The sequence below is a fragment of the Schistocerca americana genome, chromosome 9 (assembly GCF_021461395.2).
Source record: "Schistocerca americana isolate TAMUIC-IGC-003095 chromosome 9, iqSchAmer2.1, whole genome shotgun sequence".
Lineage (NCBI taxonomy): Eukaryota > Metazoa > Arthropoda > Insecta > Orthoptera > Acrididae > Schistocerca > Schistocerca americana.
Window position 1 is genome coordinate 192663345 of NC_060127.1, and position 20504 is coordinate 192683848.

At 39.9% G+C, this 20504-nt stretch overlaps 1 protein-coding gene across 1 annotated transcript in view; it reads right to left on the minus strand.

Annotated features, from left to right (window-relative positions):
- LOC124550809 (cilia- and flagella-associated protein 58-like) overlaps positions 1–20504 on the minus strand; it is a 281635-nt gene that overhangs the window by 79534 nt on the left and 181597 nt on the right. Inside the window, exon 15 of the mRNA XM_047125536.1 lies at positions 5573–5735. Coding sequence (XP_046981492.1) covers positions 5573–5735 — 163 coding nt within the window. The remainder of the gene's footprint in view (positions 1–5572; positions 5736–20504) is intronic.

Consider the following 20504-nt stretch of genomic DNA (forward strand, 5'->3'; position numbering starts at 1 on the left):
AACTCATATTCATTTGATGATAGAATGTTCGGCTTTTTGGATACAGCGAATGGGTTGACCACCCATTCGTATTTCTGCATCTACTCATCTTCAGATGTTGGGAAATAATGCTCAAACAATGACATCAAGCACCAATGTTTTGTTTTTCAAAAATTATTTGAGAAGAGGAAAACCCTTGACCTCCCCCTCCTTGACACTCTGCCCAAAAATTGATTTTCCTCTTGAATGCTCGAACTTTGTCAATAGCAATGACCTTTGTTTCACTTTGCCCTTAGAGTGAAATATTCATTTCATTCATTTTGGAGAAAATATCTGACGAATAGGCAAGTATACACTGCCAATTTTCGTCTTTAATAAGGTCTGCTAATTTGGTGTTATGTTCCAAAAGGAAAGCTAAGATTTCCAATCTGAATTCGTACAACCAAGAGAGTGCATTCCCACATGAGAGCCACCTCACTTCTGTGTGGAGAAGCAGGGAACGATGAATGCTTCCCATATCTTCACACAGTATTGTGAAAAGTCTTGACTTCAAAGGCCTTGATTTTAAGTAGTTAATGATTTGAATGGATTCGTCTAAAACTTTCTTGAATGAAACAGGCATTTTTTTCATAGCTAAAGTGTATCTGTGGAGAGCACTATGACTACTGCTGCAATTCTTGGCGTTTTCTTTTATTTTCGTTATTGCTCCAACTGTAGCACCTGTCATAGCTTTTGCACCATCTGTGCACACATCTATGCAATTAGACCATGAAACTTCGTTAGTCCTTAAAAAATCATCCAATAGACGGAATATTTCAGCACCTGTTGTGTTGGCTGGTAGTGGTCTGCACAATAAGAGGTCCTCCTCAAAACCTCCAGAATATTCATAACGGACAAAAGCCAATAAAATAACTAATCCTGCAACATCAGTGGATTCATCTATCTGCAGAGAAAATGAATTGTGTTGGATTCAAGAAACAAGAGTGTCTCATGACAGTATTGTTTGATAATGGCACCGAAGATACAAGCTTTCTGCCTTTTCGTCTAGCATGCAAGAAACAATATCATTAACACAAGGCTTTATGAGATTTTCTGCGATGGTATGAGCTTTGCCTGTTTTTGCCATTCGATAACTAACCAAGAAAGAAGCTTTTAATGAATTTTTATTAATTGTTTTTGCATGAGTTTTCATGCAATACTGAGAAGCAGCTAGTTCAGCACTCTGCCTTTTGAAAAAATCGATGTCTTTAGCCTGGAAATCCGGGTGAGTACCTTCAAAATGACGGCGCAATTTAACTGGAACCATGGAACTGTTCGGAAGGACTCGCGCACAAATCACACACTGAGTTTTACCCTCCTCTGTCTCCATAAAGCCCATTTCTAAATACCTTTCGTTGTACTTACGCTTCTTGGTTATTCCACTTCCACAGGATATTGCAACCAATGGAGTACTTCCAGCGTTTTCACATAATAAACCCGGCTGTGGAGCTTCTTGTGATTGTTCTCCCTTTGGTCGTCCTCCCTCCTCGTTGATTTCAACTGGAAACTTCCCTTGTTGTGAAGGCAATGGAGAAGCTGTACCCTTCTTCAATGATCCTGACTTCAGCCACCGATCCATGTTAGAAGTAATAAACTGGTCATAAATCGACTTATGAAGTAGGTAGTGCATTGACAAAGCGAGTTTAACATTTAATGATGCCTGGGGCTGCATACGTGCCAGCGAGCGCTGTGATTGGTTGACAAAGCTCGTTCCGCGCATGCGTAAAAGGTTTCAGCGCATCTAGCGCCATGAGCTGGCGCACAAATGACCCTCGTATTGTTGCGAAACAGTCGATCATAGAAGCCGCATTCTCCGGCACTAAACTGTGTACCGTATTTACTCAAATTTAAGCCGCACTCGAATCTAACCCGAACCTGAAAAATGAGACTCGAAATCAAGGGAAAAAAATTTTCCCGAATCTAAGCCGCACCTGAAATCTGAGACTCGAAAGTCAAGGGGAGAGAAAAGTTTTAGGCCGCACCTCCAAATCGAAACAAAGTTGGTCCATTGTAATATGAGACACAGTTTAGGTCAAATGAATGACGATACAGCTATAGCAGTTTGGTTTGAGTCATAAGCTTAGCAGTTAAGCTTTACCAGGTAGCCGTTGCTATGCGTCAGGCACTTCGTCCGTATTTATATGGGTACCCTTCCTTTTTCACGTGCTTCGTCTGGTTTGAATTGATTGCTTATTTTTCTCTGATCTGATAAGTGCCGTTCTCTTTGTTATAGGTGTTTACGTCACTCAGAGCTGAAAATGCATTACTGTACTGTGTCATGCATTGTTTGTTGCATTCTGATAATGAGTGTTTACGACCTGTTGCCGCTCGCGGCTACCGCCGCTTACAATTTAAAAAAAAAGGGAGGAATCGTCTCATTAGCAAAACAATGGCAAGAGACTGCTTTCTTTGATAATGATCAACAAGAACCAAATAAAAGACTGCATATGATAGAAGATGTTCTGAACGAGAGTTTAGTGAAAAATTTTCTCCGTTTCAAAATCTTTGCAGATGCCTCTTTAGTACATTACATTCTGCACAGAAATTAGAGTCATCTTAGATTTAAAAATCTAATCAATTGCCGTGCTTCATTTCTGACTGTATCACTATTCGGCATAAGAATAATACGAATATAAACATGACATGATATGTATATTCTTCCGCGTTTGCTGTTGTCTCACTCTAGTTTCGTAGTTTATTAGGCAGCCAGGATTTAAATGAGATAGCAGCAAACACGAAAGAATACATGGCAAAATGTTTATATTCGTATTATTATTATGGTGGAGAGAATACTGCATGTGATTCACAATTCATAAAAGTTCCTATTAGCAACCATCTCTTCTCACAGGTAGGCAAAATTCAGAACGCAGAGTTGGCCATATTGGGAAACATCCCAAACAGTATTGCCAGTTGGATTTTCATAGTGCATTGAAATGCTGCTACATTCGAAGATGAACAATACGGAATTTGTATCTACTTCGTTGGATAATGTATGAAAATGCAGTGGTAGAAACTCAGGGCGGAGAAAAAAAGCTCGTCTTCCACCTTTTTTTAAATTTATTTACTGACGCAGAGGTTTTGGTGCCAGTATTTGTCTATGTGCCTGCGAAGCGCTACATATATTCGACGACAGAAGTTAGTTGTGGCGGCACCTACCAACATTTTTCAGAACTTCCGCGTTGCACTCGATTCTAACCCGCAGGCGGTTTTTTGGATTACAAAAACCGGAAAAAAAGTGCGGCTTAGATTCGAGTAAATACGGTAAGCGTTCTCACTTATGAACCCCAAAGGCTGCTTGGGAATATGACCTGAAGTAAAAGTACACATGTTTTCCACACGAAAAAAATAGTGATGAATTTGGTTTTCACATTTTTATTCAATAATTTTACTCATTATTTTACACGATTTGGTGAAAGGTGGCCGCAGAGCCCCTAGAAAGAGCTGGTGGACCCCTAAGGGGTCTGTGGACCACATGTTGGGAAGCCCTGATTTAGAGAAAGCTTTTGACAAAACTGGCTGGATTACACTCTTTAAAATTTTGAAGTTAGTAGGAATAAAATACAAAGAGCAAAAGATTATTTACAACTTGTATAGAAACCAGAGTGCTGTTACAAAAAACAAAGGGCATGAAAGCAAAACAGCACTTAAGAAGGGAGTTAGACAGTTGTGTAGCATCTCAGCAATATTATTCGGCCTTTATATTGAGCAAGCAGTAAAGGAAACGAAGGAGAAATTAAGAAAGGAAATTGAGGATCAGAAAGAGGAAATAAAAACTTTGAGGTCTGTCAATGACATTGTAATTCTGTTGAAGATTGCAAATGAGTTAGAAGAGCAGTTGAATGAAAGGGATAATGCCCTGAAAAGAAATAAGGTCAAACACACAAAAGTATAATGAGAGTAATGGAATGCAACCACGTTAAATGAAGCAACACTAAGAAAATTATATTTGGAAATGACACACTAAAAGTAGAAGATCAGTTCTGTTATTTAAAGTTAAGTGTTAGAACGTATTTTCTGCATATATTTGTCTGGAATGTAGCCTAGTATGGAAGTGAAACATGGATGATAAGTAGTTCAGACAAGAGGAGAATAGGAACTTTTGAAATCTGATGCTACAGAAGAATTCTGATGGATAAATGAGTAAGTAATGACGAGGAACTGAATAGAATTGGAGAAAAAAAGAGACATAAGGGACAACTTGACTAAAAGAAGGTTTTGGTCGACAGGACACATATGAGGCATCAAGAAATCATCAATTCGGTACTTTGTTGAAGGGAGGGGGAGTGGATAAGAATTTTAGAGAGAACCAGGGAACAAATATAGAAAAAGCAGGTTCAAATGCCTATACATTGTGCAGAGGTGAAGAGGTTTCCACAGAATAGACTCTAATATGACTAGTATTATGTGGCAGTTAACTTCTGTCACTTACTTGTTGCCACATTGGCTGCCTGCTACTGATTGGTTATAGGTGACACAAATACACCAGTCACTTCACAAATGCTGTAATGTGTAACACAAAGTAATGTCGGAAGAGTTCACCGTGAGGTATCATAGAAATGTGTTAAGTTCTGCTGACAGCTGATTTTAAGTCACCAATGACTGAACTGTGGCAGACAATGCATTTTACAGTCACAAATTTAAACTCATGTCCTAATATAACAACCACCCTGTGCTGTGCAGTGTATCCAAGAGAATGGTGGTCGACAAGCTGCTGCGGAACTAAAATCATGATCACTTTATTCACAGCAATTAAAGCTAACCTCAATAAGCAAACTCAGTTTCAGCACTAAAGTCAAAATACAGTTTAACACTATCATTGGTTACCAGAAACTATCCTCATGCTGGCTACACGAGCTGCCCCATCATCAACTGATGAACAGTCACGGTTGGCACTTGGTTGCAAATTATAGGTGTCACAGGAAGATTGTAAATGAAAAAGTAATGATAGGAAGAAAAAAAGAGCTATTTAAAAAGTCAATAAGATGATGAAAATGACAGAACAAAGTATTATAAATGAAAATATTACATTTTAATTAATTACCTGAATAAAATTAATAATCAAAGTATTTTGATTAGATTTAGAAATAAAAATAATATTACTACCTTTGACAAGATTTGAACATACGACGTCTACACATCACATTTGTACATGAACTGCAGCACTGTGCCACTATCTTGAGTTAGGTTATTACATCTGTGAGTGTAACAACTCTGTATGTGAGACTGAATGGCATCTCGTGTAAAAGGATCATCATTGTGTGTGTGTTTTCTTGTTTTTGGTAACATTACCACATGTGATGAAATGTGAAATAAAAGGCCCTGACACAGGATGCAGGATCCAAACTCATCGAGGAACCCGGACAAGAAATTGGAAGTGAGCTGAACAGTTGTCACAGTTTGATTCGGGCATGATGAAGAAGTGCTCTGACTGGAGGAAACCACCTCCAACGCATGAAGTGACAACTATCAAGCAGTTTTAATTGGACTATAGGATGGAGATCTGCATCAAACCTGTCTTCAGACTAATGATAGAGCTGCATAACAAGTGAGCTACCTCGAGCCGCCTCCAGCGATGCACATTGAGCGGGTTCTGCAGCTCCTCTTCCAGGGCCCGGCACTTGAGCTTCTCGTGGGTCAGATTCCGCTCCAGGTGAAGGATCTCCTGTCTCAGGTCACTCATGTTGTTCACTTTGGTTGTCATCTGCGTCTTCTCCTGCCTACAAAACAAATGCCGACCACCCAAAACATCTGCAGTTAGTGCTGACAGTGATAGTGATAAAGCTGTTGGCCTCAATAACTCAACATGAGCACTATAGCTTTGATGTATTAAATCCATAATTATTAATCATTCCCTCTGTCACTACTGGTCATGATAACATTATGTTGTACACTGGACTCGCATTCGGGAGGACGACGGTTCAATCCCGCGTCCGGCCATCCTGATTTAGGTTTTCCGTGATTTCCCTAAATCGCTCCAGGCAAATGCCGGGATGGTTCCTCTGAAAGGGCACGGCCGACATCCTTCCCTAATCCGATGAGACCGATGACCACGCTGTCTGGTCTCCTTCCCCAAACCAACCAACCAACCAACCAACATTATGTTGTTACAACATTAAAATATGTGGGGTCCCAAAAAGGGATTTCACCAAGGAAGTATTAGTGATAACCTGATGCAATTGTGATTTTATGCTTCTCTCATGACTAGTGTGTGTAGTGACTCATTTGTTTACCTTCACTTACTTTCAGTTGCCAGTGACAACACGTAAACAGCAAGGTGGGTAGAAACATGTCATTGGAGCAAAGAAACTGGATTTTAAAGTATTAATGGAAATGTGAAAACATGAAAGAAGAGCAGAGAGGATGGCAGGCAGAGTCTCATATGGCAACACCGTCACATTTAACAATTATAAAATTACCTGACAAATCTGAGAGGGAAGGAAATGTGTGTGATCTCGAGAGGGAAACGTATGACAGGAAGAAATCAGTAGAGGATCAAAGAGGCCCAGTGGTACAAGCTTTCACAAAAACCCCAAAGAAGCCTGTACGGCAAGGTGCACGTAATTCTGGTGTAAGCAAATGAAGTGTTCAGTGCCTTTTGAAGCAGGCTGCTTCCCACAACGAATGAGTATGACCTGGACAGGCATCATGAATTTTGTGAATCGTTTTGCAAATAATGAACAGCTGACTCGTGTCACTGGTCTGATAAGGCAACATTTAAATTGAATGGAACCATCAATCGCCATAACTATGTGTTTGGGGCTAGACATAAACCCCACATTACAGAAGATCAAACTGTTAATCTTACTGTGTTACCAATGTGGTGTGGTAAGTCTGTCAGAGAATTTGTTGGACATCCTTTGTTTGAAGGAACAACCATGTTGCAGGAACAAATTGCACCAGCTGTTCACTAAATGTACCAAAATGATGATTTTTTTTCTCAACAAGATGATGCACTGTCACATTACAATTGTGAAAAATGTGTTGAAAGACGCCATTGTGGGGAACCCTGAAGCACACCGTCTATACTGCAATGCCGCGTATGCTGAATGACGTGAGAGGGTTGACAGTGACTGCCTCTGAATCCATTCCAGTGGCAACTAAAGAATATCAAAGCGCATATTCTATGTTCAATCATCAGAGAGATGAAAATGTGACATGTTGAAATATGTGGGTATGGAACTGAAGAACAGAATAAATCACTCAATAGAGCAAGTGCAAAGAATCCCATACTAATCTGATGGGATGCCTGCTCGATTCTGTTCTCTTCTAGCACTAGTTAACTTCAGATTTCTGTGTCAATGGACCACACCGCATGACTGTAGAAAGGAACAGACATTCCCAGTGTATAAGAACTATCATGAGACTCATGTGCACAACCTATCCGTAATCGAAGTCCTCAATCTTTCCTCTCCCACATCCACACCGGCTGTTCAGAGCATCCTCCTACAGGCCAACCGCAAATTATAACAGCATGCCACCCTCCACCTCAAAAAACTATCCAATCTCCTGGTTTCCCACCTCCAGAAAGGCAACTCACACACCCTCCACAACCTTTCCAACAAACCTCAACTTCCTCTCAGTTCACACAGACCCAGTCTCTCTCATCTACTAAATCTCCCACTTCCAGCTCCACTCCCCCCAACACCTCAAAATTCTAGTCAACACAATCTGGAACCACAACACCCCAATTCAGTAGTTAACCTATCCTCCAAACCTCTCTCCCAATCCGAAACGTCTATCCTATCCAAAGGCCTCACCTTCAGCCCCACTCCCAGGTTCAACCAAACTGCCCTTGTCAAAGATTTACTGTCCAACACTCGTAGTCTCTGCTGGAAATATCACTTTGCCATGAAGAAAAATAATCCTGATCCCACTCCTAATGATCCAACTCCCCAAGACACTATCCAAATTGAACCCTGCCTGGAAGAGTTCCAACCTCCATCACAGCGGGACCCACCTCCTCTTCCTCAAAATCACCCTCTCCAAACCTTCCAGGAATTCCTCACTTCCAGCCTTGCCTCTCAATCTTTCTTGAAAAACCTTAATCCTACTCCCAACATCACCACAGCCGAAGCCCAGGCTATCCGTGATCTGAAAGCTGACCGATCCATCATCATTCTTCCAGCTGACAAGGGTTCCACGACTGTGGTACTTGATCATCGGGAGTATGTGACTGAGGGACTGCGTCAGCTTTCAGACAACACTACATACAAAGTTTGCCAAGGTAATCCCATTCCTGATGTTCAGGCGGAGCTTCAAGGAATCCTCAGAGCCTTAGGCCCCCTACAAAACCTTTCACCTGACTCCATCAACCTCCTGACCTCACCGACACCTCGCACTCCTACCTTCTACCTACTTCCTAAAATTCACAAACCCAAACATCCCGGCAGCCCCATTGTAGCTGGTTACCACACCCCCACAGAACGTATCTCTGCCTACGTAGATCAACACCTTCAACCTACTACATGCAGTCTCCCATCCTTCATCAAAGACACCAACCACTTTCTCGAACGCCTGGAATCCTTACCCAGTCTGTTACCCCCAGAAACCACCCTTGTAACCATTGATGCCACTTCCCTATACACAAATATCCCGCACGTCCAGGGCCTCACTGCAATGGAGCACTTCCTTTCACGCCGATCACCTGCCACCCTACCTAAAACCTCTTTCCTCATCACCTTAGCCAGCTTCATCCTGACTCACAACTTCTCCACCTTTGAAGGCAAGACATACCAACAATTAAAGGGAACAGCCATGGGTACCACGATGGCCCCCTCGTATGCCAACCTATTTATGGGTCACTTAGAGGAAGCCTTCTTGGTTACCCAGGCCTGCCAACCCAAAGTTTGGTACAGATTTATTGACGACATCTTCATGATCTGGACTCACAGTGAAGAAGAACTCCAGAATTTCCTCTCCAACCTCAACTCCTTTGGTTCCATCAGATTCACCTGGTCCTACTCCAAATACCATGCCACTTTCCTTGACGTTGACCTCCATCTGTCCAATGGCCAGCTTCACACATCCGTCCACATCAAACCCACCAACAAGCAACAGTACCTCCATTATGACAGCTGCCACCCATTCCATACCAAACGGTCCCTTCCCTACAGCCTAGGCCTTCGTGGCAAACAAATCTGCTCCAGTCCGGAATCCCTGAACAGTTACACCAACAACCTGAAAACAGCTTTTGCATCCCGCAACTACCCTCCCGACCTGGTACAGAAGCAAATAACCAGAGCCACTTCCTCATCCTCTCAAACCCAGAACCTCCCACAGAAGAACCACAAAAGTGCCCCAATTGAGACAGGATACTTTCCGGGACTGGATCAGACTCTGAATTTGGCTCTCCAGCAGGGATACGACTTCCTCAAATCCTGCCCTGAAATGAGATCCATCTTTCATGAAATCCTCCCCACTCCACCAAGAGTGTCTTTCCGCCATCCACCTAACCTTCGTAACCTCTTAGTTCATCCCTATGAAATCCCCAAACCACCTTCCCTGCCCTCTGGCTCCTACCCTTGTAACTGCCCCCAGTGTAAAACCTGTCCCATGCACCCTCCCACCACCACCTACTCCAGTCCTGTAACCCAGAAGGTGTACACGATTAAAGGCAGAGCCATGTGTGAAAGCACCCACGTGATTTACCAACTGACCTGCCTACACTGTGACGCATTCTATGTGGGAATGACCAGCAACAAACTGTCCATTCACATGAATGGACACAGGCAGACAGTGTTTGTTGTTAATGAGGATCACCCTGTGGCTAAACATGCCTTGGTGCACGGCCAGCACATCTTGGCACAGTGTTACACCATCTGGGTTATGTGGATACTTCCCACTAACACCAACCTATCCGAACTCCGGAGATGGGAACTTGCCCTTCAATATATCCTCTCTTCCCATTATCCACCAGGCCTCAGTCTCCCCTAATTTCAAGTTGCCGCCACTCATACCTCACCTGTCATTCAACAACATCTTTGCCTCTGCACTTCTGCCTCGACTGACATCTCTGCCCAAACCCTTTGCCTTTACAAATGTCTGCTTGTGTCTGTGTATGTGCGGATGGATATGTGTGTGTGTGCAAGTGTATACCTGTCCATTTTTCCCCCAAGGTAAGTCTTTCCACTCCCGGGATTGGAATGACTCCTTACCCTCTCCCTTAAAACCCACATCCTTTCATCTTTCCCTCTCCTTCCCTCTTTCCTGACGAAGCAACCGTTGGTTGCGAAAGCTTGAAATTTTGGGTGTGTGATTATGTGTTTTTTTATTGTGCCTATCTACCACCGCTTTCCCGTTTGGTAAGTTATGGAATCTTTGTTTTTAATATATTTTTCCCATGTGGAATGTTTCTTTCTATTTTATTTATATTTAATAGATCATTTACATGTAACAGAAACAGATAAGAATCCATCAACATTTCGCCCCCCCCCCCCTCTGCCCCCCCTCCCCCCGCCCACCCCTCCACCCACCCACCCACCCACCACCACTCTGCTTCCAGTCACAAACTTTGTTAACTATTGTATTATTTACTTATTTACTTATTTTGCGACATGTTTTGAGGGAATACCTCATCTTCAGCCTAAATAGCATTACAAAGACAATCTCACAAAAAGATCACAGTCTTTTCATAAATACAAAGAAATAGTGATTGCTGGTGATTTCAATTTAGATTTCCTTAAAGACTCTCCCAATAAGAAGTTATTTGAGTTAGTAACACTATCATTCAACTTGTAATGTTCCCCACTAGGATAGCCACTTGCTCACAAACAGCCATTGATAATATCTTTATAGAAAAGTCCAATGAACAAAATTATATTACAAAACCAATAGTCAATGGCCTCTCAGACCATGACATGCAGTTCCTTCTGTTAGATGTTAATACTGAACAGGATATAAAATCTGTTATATCTGAGCTCAAGAGGGTAATCAGTAAGCCAAAAATTGATTATTTTAGGACACTCCTCAGAGACATTCACTGGACTGATGTTTACAGTTCTCATGGCATGAATGAAAAATATAACATTTTTGCTAATAAAGTGCTTACCTTATTCGAACACTGCTTTCCCCCAAAACTTACCAAGGTTAGAGCAAAGTCTACAAAGAAGCCATGGATTACTTAAGGAATAGGGGTATCTTGTAAAACAAAAAGAAAACTGTATCTGTCAATCCGAAACATTTCCAATGTTGATGCTGTAGCACATTATAAGAAATACTGCAAAATATTAAAGACTGTAATACAGATGTCAAAGCAAATATATTACAAGGAAAAGATAGTCATATCAGATAACAAAATAAAGACAATATGGGATATAGTGAAGGAGGAGACCGGTAGAACCAGACATGAAGAGGAACAAATAGTATTAAGAGTAAATGATACATTGGTGACAGATGTGTATAGTGCTGCAGAACTTTTTAACAAACATTTTATAACTATTACTGAAAAGATGGGGTTGTCAGGTTCGGTAGATGCTGCTATGGATTACCTTAGACCAGACATTTCAAGTAACTTCCATAATATGAATTTGACCCTCACTACCCCAACAGAAATACTGTCCATCATAAAATCTTTAAAATCAAAAACATCTAGTGGGTATGATGAAATATCAACAAAGTTAATTAAAGAATGTGATTCTGAGCTAAGTAACATATTAAGCTATCTGTGTAACCAGTCGTTTATCAGTGGAATATTTCCTGAATGGCTGAAATATGCTGAAGTTAAGCCACTGTTTAAGAATGTAGATAAAGAAATAGCATCAAATTTCCATCCAATTTCACTGTTGCCAGCATTCTCAAAAATTTTCGAAAAAGTAATGTACAGTCGTCTTTATAACCATCTTATCTCAAATAACATACTGTCAAAGTCACAGTTTGGATTTCTAAAAGGTTCTGATATTGAGAAGGCTATCTACACTTACAGTGAAAATGTGCTTAATTCATTAGACAAAAAATTGCAGGCAACTGGCATATTTTGTGATCTGTCAAAGGCATTTGACTGTGTAAATCACAATATCCTTTTAAGTAAACTAGAATATTATAGTGTAACAGGAAATGCTGCAAAATGGTTCAAATCTTATATCTCTGGCAGGAAACAAAGGGTGTCATTAGGAAAGAGACATGTATCAAGCTATCAGGCATCATCCAACTGGGAACTAATTACATGTGGGGTCCCACAAGGTTCCATTCTGCGGCCCTTACTTTTTCTTGTGTATATCAATGACCTTTCATCAGTAACATTACCAGATGCCAAGTTTGTTTTGTTTGCCGATGATACAAACATTGCAATAAATAGCAAATCAAGTGTAGTCTTAGAAAGATCAGCCAATAAAATATTTGTGGACATTAATCACTGGTTCCTAGGCAATTCTTTCTCACTAAACTTTGAAAATACACACTACATGCAGTTCAGAACTTGTAAGGGATGTCCCAAGAGTATATGTCTAACATACAGTGACAAGAAGATAGAAGAAGTGGACAATGTTAAATTCTTGGGATTACAGCTTGATAATAAATTCAACTGGGAGGAGCACACCACAGAACTGCTGAAGGGTCTTAACAAATCTCTGTTTGCAATGCGAATTTTGTCAGACATAGGGGATATAAAAATGAAAAATCTGGCATACTATGCTCACTTTCATTCCTTAATGTCATATGGGATTATTTTTGGGGGTAATTCATCAAGCCAAGCTAAAGTTTTCCGGGCATAAAAACGTGCAGTAAGAATTATATGTGGTGTGAACTCAAGAACATCCTGCAGAAGCCTGTTTAAGGAACTAGGGATACTAACTACTGCTTCCCAATATATTTATTCCTTAATGAAATTTGTCATTAAAAATATATCACTTTTTCAAACCAACAGCTCAATTCATGGAATCAATACTAGAAATAAGAATAATCTTCACAAGGATTTAAAGTCACTTAGTCTTGTACAAAAAGGTGTGCATTATTCAGGAACACACATTTTCAATAACTTGCCAGCAGCCATAAAAAGCTTAACAACCAATGAAATTCAGTTTAAGGGGATACGGAATCGGATTTTGGGTTAAAAAATCGAATTTTTTTTATTGGCGTATTATATTCTGCCATGTTTCCTCTTTAAAATGACGTATCATACATAGCTCTACTACAATTATAACTATTTTATTTTTATATATTTGTGAGATCGGGTATTGCGCTTTAGTTATACACGTCACTCGTGGCTGACCATGAACTTTTTGGCAGTACCTTTAAAGTGGCATGAATTCAAATATCCCGGTTTCCAGCGACTATTTATACACTAGTTGCCCGAAAATGTTTCTCTCTGGTTTTCTCAAGTTACTCTTTGACTTTGTGGCGGGACTGTTTTGTAAACAGTGTGATATAAGAAAGTAGTTGTTGTTGAGTTATTTCGTATTTAGTGCTTCATTTTTCGCAGTGAAAATGCCTAGAGCTAAAGCAAAAGTATTTAAAAAGCGTGTGAACTGGCAAAAGAAAAGAAATAATGATTCATTAGCAAAGCAAAGCAGTTCATCATCATCACTGTTGGAAAATGTGAATCCACTTATTACTGATTTGCCGAACGAACTTACACCAAATGAAAACAGTGCTTCTCATAAAAAAACTAAGAGATTTGGAAGAGAAATATAATTTACTTGATAGAGGGAATGAAGTTTTTGAACTCATTGATACGAATATATTGTGTGAAGCTCTTGAAAACAGTTTGTGCTGCAAAAAATGTCATGGAAACGTTTCTCTGAAAGTAGAATCCCATGTTGGCCTGGCTGCCCAGTTTAATTTAATATGCAGTGTTTGTAAATACAGCTGTAAGTTTCCAAGTTCGGTTTTAGTAACTGTAAATAATGGATACAAGAAAACTGAACTTTATAGTGTAAATATTAGGTTAGTTTATGGATTGCGAGCAATTGGTAAGGGCAAAGCAGCTGGTGATATGCTATGTGGTGTTCCAAATCTTCCAAGTGCACCTTCAAAGTTTGAAGCTTACAATTATGTACTAGGATCTGCAGTTGAAGATGTAGCACAGAAGTCAATGCAGGTTGCTGTGGAAGAAGCAGTGGAAGAAAATGACGGCAGTCGTGACCTCACAGTGGCATTTGATGGCACGTGGCAGAAAAGGGGCCACACCCCCAACAATGGTGTTGTAACAGCAACTAGTGTTGATACTGGCAAGGTTATTGATGTTGCAATAATGTCTAAATACTGTAGGTGCACAGGCAGGCTGAAAAATGAACACAGTGATGACTGTATTGCTAATTATTATGGTAGTAGTGGTGGCATGGAGGTTGCTGGGGTGAAGAAAATTTTTCATCGCTCTTCACAGTGGTATAATGTTCGCTATGTCAAATATCTGGGAGATGGTGACTCTAAAGCATTCAAAGAAGTTTTGGAAAGCAAACCATATGGGAACAGTGTAAATATAAGCAAACTTGAATGTATAGGACATGTGCAGAAGAGAATGGGTGCCAGGCTGAGAAGGTTAAAATCAGTTATGAAAGGGAAAAAACTAGATGATGGGAAAACCTTGGATGGCAGAGGAAGATTGACTGATTCCATAATAGACCACATTCAGAACTGCTATGGCCTTGCAATCAGGCAAAATACAGGCAATCTTGAAGAAATGAGGAGAGCTATATGTTCTTTATATTTCCACACCGCATCCACGGATGAGCATCCACAACATGGTTTGTGCCCCAAAGGTGAAAACAGCTGGTGTAAATACAATAGGGGACTAACAACAGGAGAGAAATACATTCACCACCACAGTCTACCATCAGCCATCATGGCAGAAATAAAGCCCATTTTCAGAGATCTGGCTGACAGAAGTCTTCTGATGAAATGTCTTCACGGAAAAACGCAGAACCCCAACGAGTGCTTGAATAGTGTGATATGGCATCGTCTCCCAAAAACAGTGTTTGTCGGAATTAATACACTACATTTTGGTGTGTATGATGCTGTGGCAACCTTCAATCTTGGAAATATAACTAAATGCCAGGTCCTTCAAAAGTTGGGTATGTCTGTTGGTTCCCGTACAGTACGTGCTATGTTCTTTTTAGATCAGCACAGACTAAGGCATGCTGATAATATAATCAAGACATTAGTGAAAAAAGCAAGACAGGTGCAGAGGGGTGCCAAAAGAAGACTTGAAGATGATTATGAAGACTGTGAAGGGGGTATTAGCTACGGATCAGGAATGTTTTAATCTTCTTTCTCCGTTTCCCGTAAGTTTACTTTTTACTTCATCTAGGAACATTATCTCAGGTACTGGTCAACCTAGAAGTCTGAAATTTTTATGACGTAGTGACATAGGTCCCTATTACATACTGAAACAACGATTTTTTAATTACTTGATTTACAAAAGACTTAGGGGTGATAGTCTAGTAAAAAGCGATGGAAAAAATTTACTTAAAAATAAATGTACAATATCTCTGTAAGAAAATACTTTGACAATAAACTGTTGTTTCAGTATTGTTGTAACATATGAATGCACATACAGTAAAATTTTTACCTCTCTGTCTCCAGTAGTTTGTGAGAAAATGTTCCCTATAGTAGGCATATATTAACATTGCGGGGATAGGTGATTCCGTATCCCCTTAAGAGAAGCGTAAAGGACTTATTGGTGGCCAACTCCTTCTACTCCATTGATGAATTTCTTAGTAAAACCAACTGATTTGTATATAAGTACAACATAACTTCTGCACAATTTCAGTGCAGTAATGTGTTCATTGAAAATTTGTGTGTGTGTGTGTGTGTGTGTGTGTGTGTGTGTGTGTATGTAAGTATAATCTAACTTCTGCACCATTTCAGTGCAGTAATGTGTTCATTGTAAATAAGTATTACAGTAGTTGTATTACATGTTTATTACCTTATAAATAAATAAATAAAACTTTTTTATTTTAAATTCAGTTCATTAGTATTTGTAAAATGACTCTTAGTGTTCATTAAAGAATGACGATCATTCCACTTGGGATCTGTGGAATAATACATTAGCTTATTTGTTTTAGTTGTAAATATTTGTCATGTATTGTTGTTTTTCTGACATGTTCCACATCCTGGAGGACCTCCTCACTACGGATCAATTGGAATGAAAGTAAATCTAATCTAATCTAATCTTTGTTCTTCTGGCGTAACTAGTGGTTGACTGAATCAAAAACATTTGTCATACCTGCAACTTTTCTCCTCTTATCTGAGGGTGAGCTGCTTTATTTGACAGTAGTTATTCTCTTATTTTTGGCCAAACTGAATTTTGCAAATATTTTCTGGAATAATTCTTTGCAGGAAATGTGCCATGGTTCACAGATATTACAAGAAAATCATTTTCGTGTAATACTAAGAGTATGATAATGAACAAACGTTTATTTGCTTCCAATTTAAATCTACATGGCCACCAGTAAGAACGTAAAAATTGGCATTGAAACTTATAGAAACTATTTTTCTTTATGAGTGACAATACTAATGACAGACTCATTTAAAATTAAAACCCAACCTATCCCCTTATTCCTTCCTGAGGAAGGTTCTAATACATCCTAGTCACTAAAATTAGTGTTTTCACTTGAAATGAGTCTATTGGCACCTGCAAAAGATAAGCACACAAAAATGTTTTGCCCGCATCGGTAGCCATGTCCCCTAGCGTCAAAATAGTTCATGACAGGATACACACAAAGTGAGAATTGCTTTAAAAGTGCAGAATATTTGACAGACATGGTTTACACACCTCTGCAGTTGTTTAATAAGCCATTGGAAAGAAAACAGTGAATACCATTAGCAAATTTGATTGTTTACAGAGACCTTTACAGAGGGCAGATGTATCACTATGAATGAAATTTTAAGAAAATGTGCAATACAAAACCTGAAATGAGTCGAAGCTTGGCACGCAAAAAGTGCCTTTTAGGTTCCATGTTTATTGGACATAAGACCACAAAGTTCAGAGAAGAATTATCACCCAAAGCTTCCTTCCAAACTTATAAAATGAAGGAGACATTGTTTTTTAATTATTATAATGGTTGGCTTCACACTGCTCATATAACTATGGATAAACTTGGATATTTGAGTGAGAAAGTCTTCTATACCCTCACAACAGTCCCAACTTGGCACCCTCTGACTATCATCTATATGATTCTGTGAACAGCTGCAAGGCTAAAGCTATGAGAAACTGTGGGATATACAGAAAGTAATACACCAATGGTTTTTGGAAGTTAGAACAGATTCATACCAGATAGGAACTTTTACACATACATAATAGCAGCAAAGAAACTGAATTTTGTTCTCATGGGAATCCACAGCCTCAATATGTTTTAAGTTAGAAAACACAGTCCAAACAGGCTGTTACCATATTTACTCGAATCTAAGCCACACCTGAACAATGAGACTTGAAATCAAGGAAAAAAAAATTTCCCGAATCTAAGCTGCACCTGAAATTTGAGACTCGAAATTCAAGGGGAGAGAAAAGTTTTACACCGCACCTCCAAATCGAAACAAAGTTGGTCCATTGTAACATGAGACACAAGTTAGGTCGAATGGATGAAGATACAGCTACAGTAGTTTGGTTCGAGTCGTAAGCTTAAAAGATAAGCTTTACCAAGTAGCCATTGCTATGTGTCAAGCACTCTGTCCTTATTTGTACGGGTACCCTTCCTTTTTCACATGCTTCATCTGGTTTGAATCAATTGCTTATTTTGCTTTGATCTGGTAAGTGCCGTTCTCTTTGTTATAGGCGTTTACGTCACTCTAAGCTGAAAATGCATTACTGTAATGTGTCACGCATTGTTTGTCGCATTATGATAATGAGTGTTTACAACCTAATGCTTTTGAGCGCTCTACCACCGCTTTTAAAAAAAAAAAAAAAAAAAAAAAAAAAAAAAAAAAAAAAAGGAGAGAGAGAGAGAGAGAGAGAGAGAGAGAGAGAGAGGAAATATCTCATAAGCGAAACAATGGCAAGGGACTGCTATTTGTTGTTACTTACACTGCAGCTTTCTTTGATAATGATCAACAAGAACGAAATAGTAGATTGTGTATGACAAAAGATGTTCTGAAGGAGAGTTTAGCAAAAATTTTTCTCCGTGTGAAAATCTTTGCAGGCGCCTCTTATTACATTACATTCTGTACACAAATTAGTCATCTTAGATTTAAAAATCTAGTCAGTTGCCGTGCTTCATTTCTGACTGTATCACTATTCAGCATAAGAATAAAAATTACATGATATGTATATTCTTCTGCATTTGCTGTTGTCTCACTCTAGTTTCATAGTTTACTAGGCAGACAGGATTTAAATGAGACAGCAGCAAACATGAAAGAATATGTGGCATAATGTTTACATTCTTCTACTTTATTTACTGACGCAGAGGTTTTGGCGCCAGTATTTATCTTTGTGCCTGCAGAGCACGCTTGTGTAGCGCTACATATATTCGACGGCAGAAGTTAGTTGTGGCGGCACCTACCAACATTTTTCAGAACTTCCGCTTACTTTGCAATCGATTCTAAGCCGCAGGGAGTTTTTTGGATTACAAAAACCCAGAAAAAAGTGCAGCTTAGATTCGAGTAAATATGGTATATGAAACTTCCTGGCAGTTTAAAACAGTGTGTCAGGGCAAGACTCAAACTCAGGACCCTTGCCTTTCGTAATCACGTGCCTTACTGACTGGACTACCCAAGCTCAACGCACGACCCATCCTCGGAGCTTTACTTCCACCAGTACCTCATCTCCTACCTTCCAAACTTCACAGAACCTCTAGCACAAAACTTGCAAGACAAATACTCCTACAAGAAAGGATATCTCTGCATGTCGTGAGTTGTGCTCACATAGCTCAGTTGGTAGAGCACTTGTCCACGAAAAGCAAAGGTCCTGACTTCGAGTACCAGTCTGGCACACAATTTTAAACTGCTAGGAAGCTCCATATCAGTACAAACACAACTGCAGAGTGAAAAGTCATACATTTTGACAGTTAATTAAATAGACAGCATGTAAGTAAAGATACACATCACTTTCACATGTGTGTATAGCACAAATATAATCTGATTATTACTAATGGATGTATGAAAATGACTAACAGTGAAAGTTAGCTAATGGCATCGACAATAAAACAGCCTGTTTGGATCAAATCTTCTTTCTCAAACAAAACAGACTATATTGAAAAGTGACAGCGAGATTGTACTCAAATAATGTCACGGTTTATTAAAAACTAAAAATTAATATTCATAACAAAGGGTTATGAGCCACGCTCCGGCTCATCTCGGTGCCATTGACAGGTTGGCGTCACGTACTGGGATTATCGTCTATCGTTTTCTTCCTCTGTTCACTGGTGCCACTATGTTTGCTCGCTTTGTCTGTGCTTCTGTGGCATTAGCAGAGCTTATAGATAGCAAGTACTGTGGTACTATCTTCGGAGCGACCTCTAGTATCTCCAGGTCGTCATGTGTCAGCTAGTTGGCTTAGGAAGGAGGAGCAGTAAGGTCCGCACAGCGCCAGTACTCGCCAGGACAGCTGGTGATACGTGTACTGCCCAATGGAAGGACGTGGTCACAAGAGTGCACGACCATGTCGAGATCCAGATTCAGCAAGTTTAAGTTGAATGGATCTTAATTTTGGGTAGCGCAACCTTCACTGGTGTGTGTGTGTGTGTGTGTGTGTGTGTGTGTGTGTGTGTGTGTGTATGTGTGTGTGTGTGTGTCCATCCGTGGAAGTGACCTCATTGCAATAAGCTGTCAGTCGACAAGTCCTACTGGCACCTTCCCTTGCCTGACTTGAGCAGGGACGACCATTGGTTGGTCATTCGGTCAGTTGTCTCTCGTGCGTTTGCATCAACTTGTGGTTCGTGCTTGTTGTTTCACAGTGACTGTTGTTAGCATTGTTTGAGTTGTTGGTGAAATTGTTTTTGAGGGTCCATGTGTATCTAGTGTGTTTGTCGATCAGTTATTTTAACGCTGTCTGCATACTGCATTTGTGGAGTGGTTCCTTCTGCCTTTCGGTGTTTTAAAAGCTGGATTCTACAGATGCAGTGCTGTCTGTCACTTCGCCCTCATCTGAATTATTCCATCATTGTACTGGTTATCAGATGTAAGGTCGATTTGGTAAGACGGTTGGTCGGCGTTTAAACTGTCCCTAATTTGAGTTGCCATCCTGTTACATGAGCATAACGCTTGGCTGCCTGTCTCACATTACGCAGCTACAGGGACTTTTCTCAGGTCGATCCTTGGAGCACTGTCTGTGGATGACTCCCTTCTTTATTTGGTCTGATTGTGTCAATTGTTTAAAAATAATATTTTGTCGAAATGATTCAGCCAACAGGTACTTTGAATTCTTCTTAATAAGGCCTTTAGCCATCAGTGTAGCTTTTGGCACAGTCAATTTATTGGTGATTGTTTTAAAATTTATTTTGGTATTTTAATGTGTAATTGTTTTCCTCATTTGTAATTCAGGCCTTCAGCCATTAATTGTGCTGAAGTATTGTTCCAGGCCTTCATCCAACAAAAAATTTGAATTCTTTCTTAGTAAG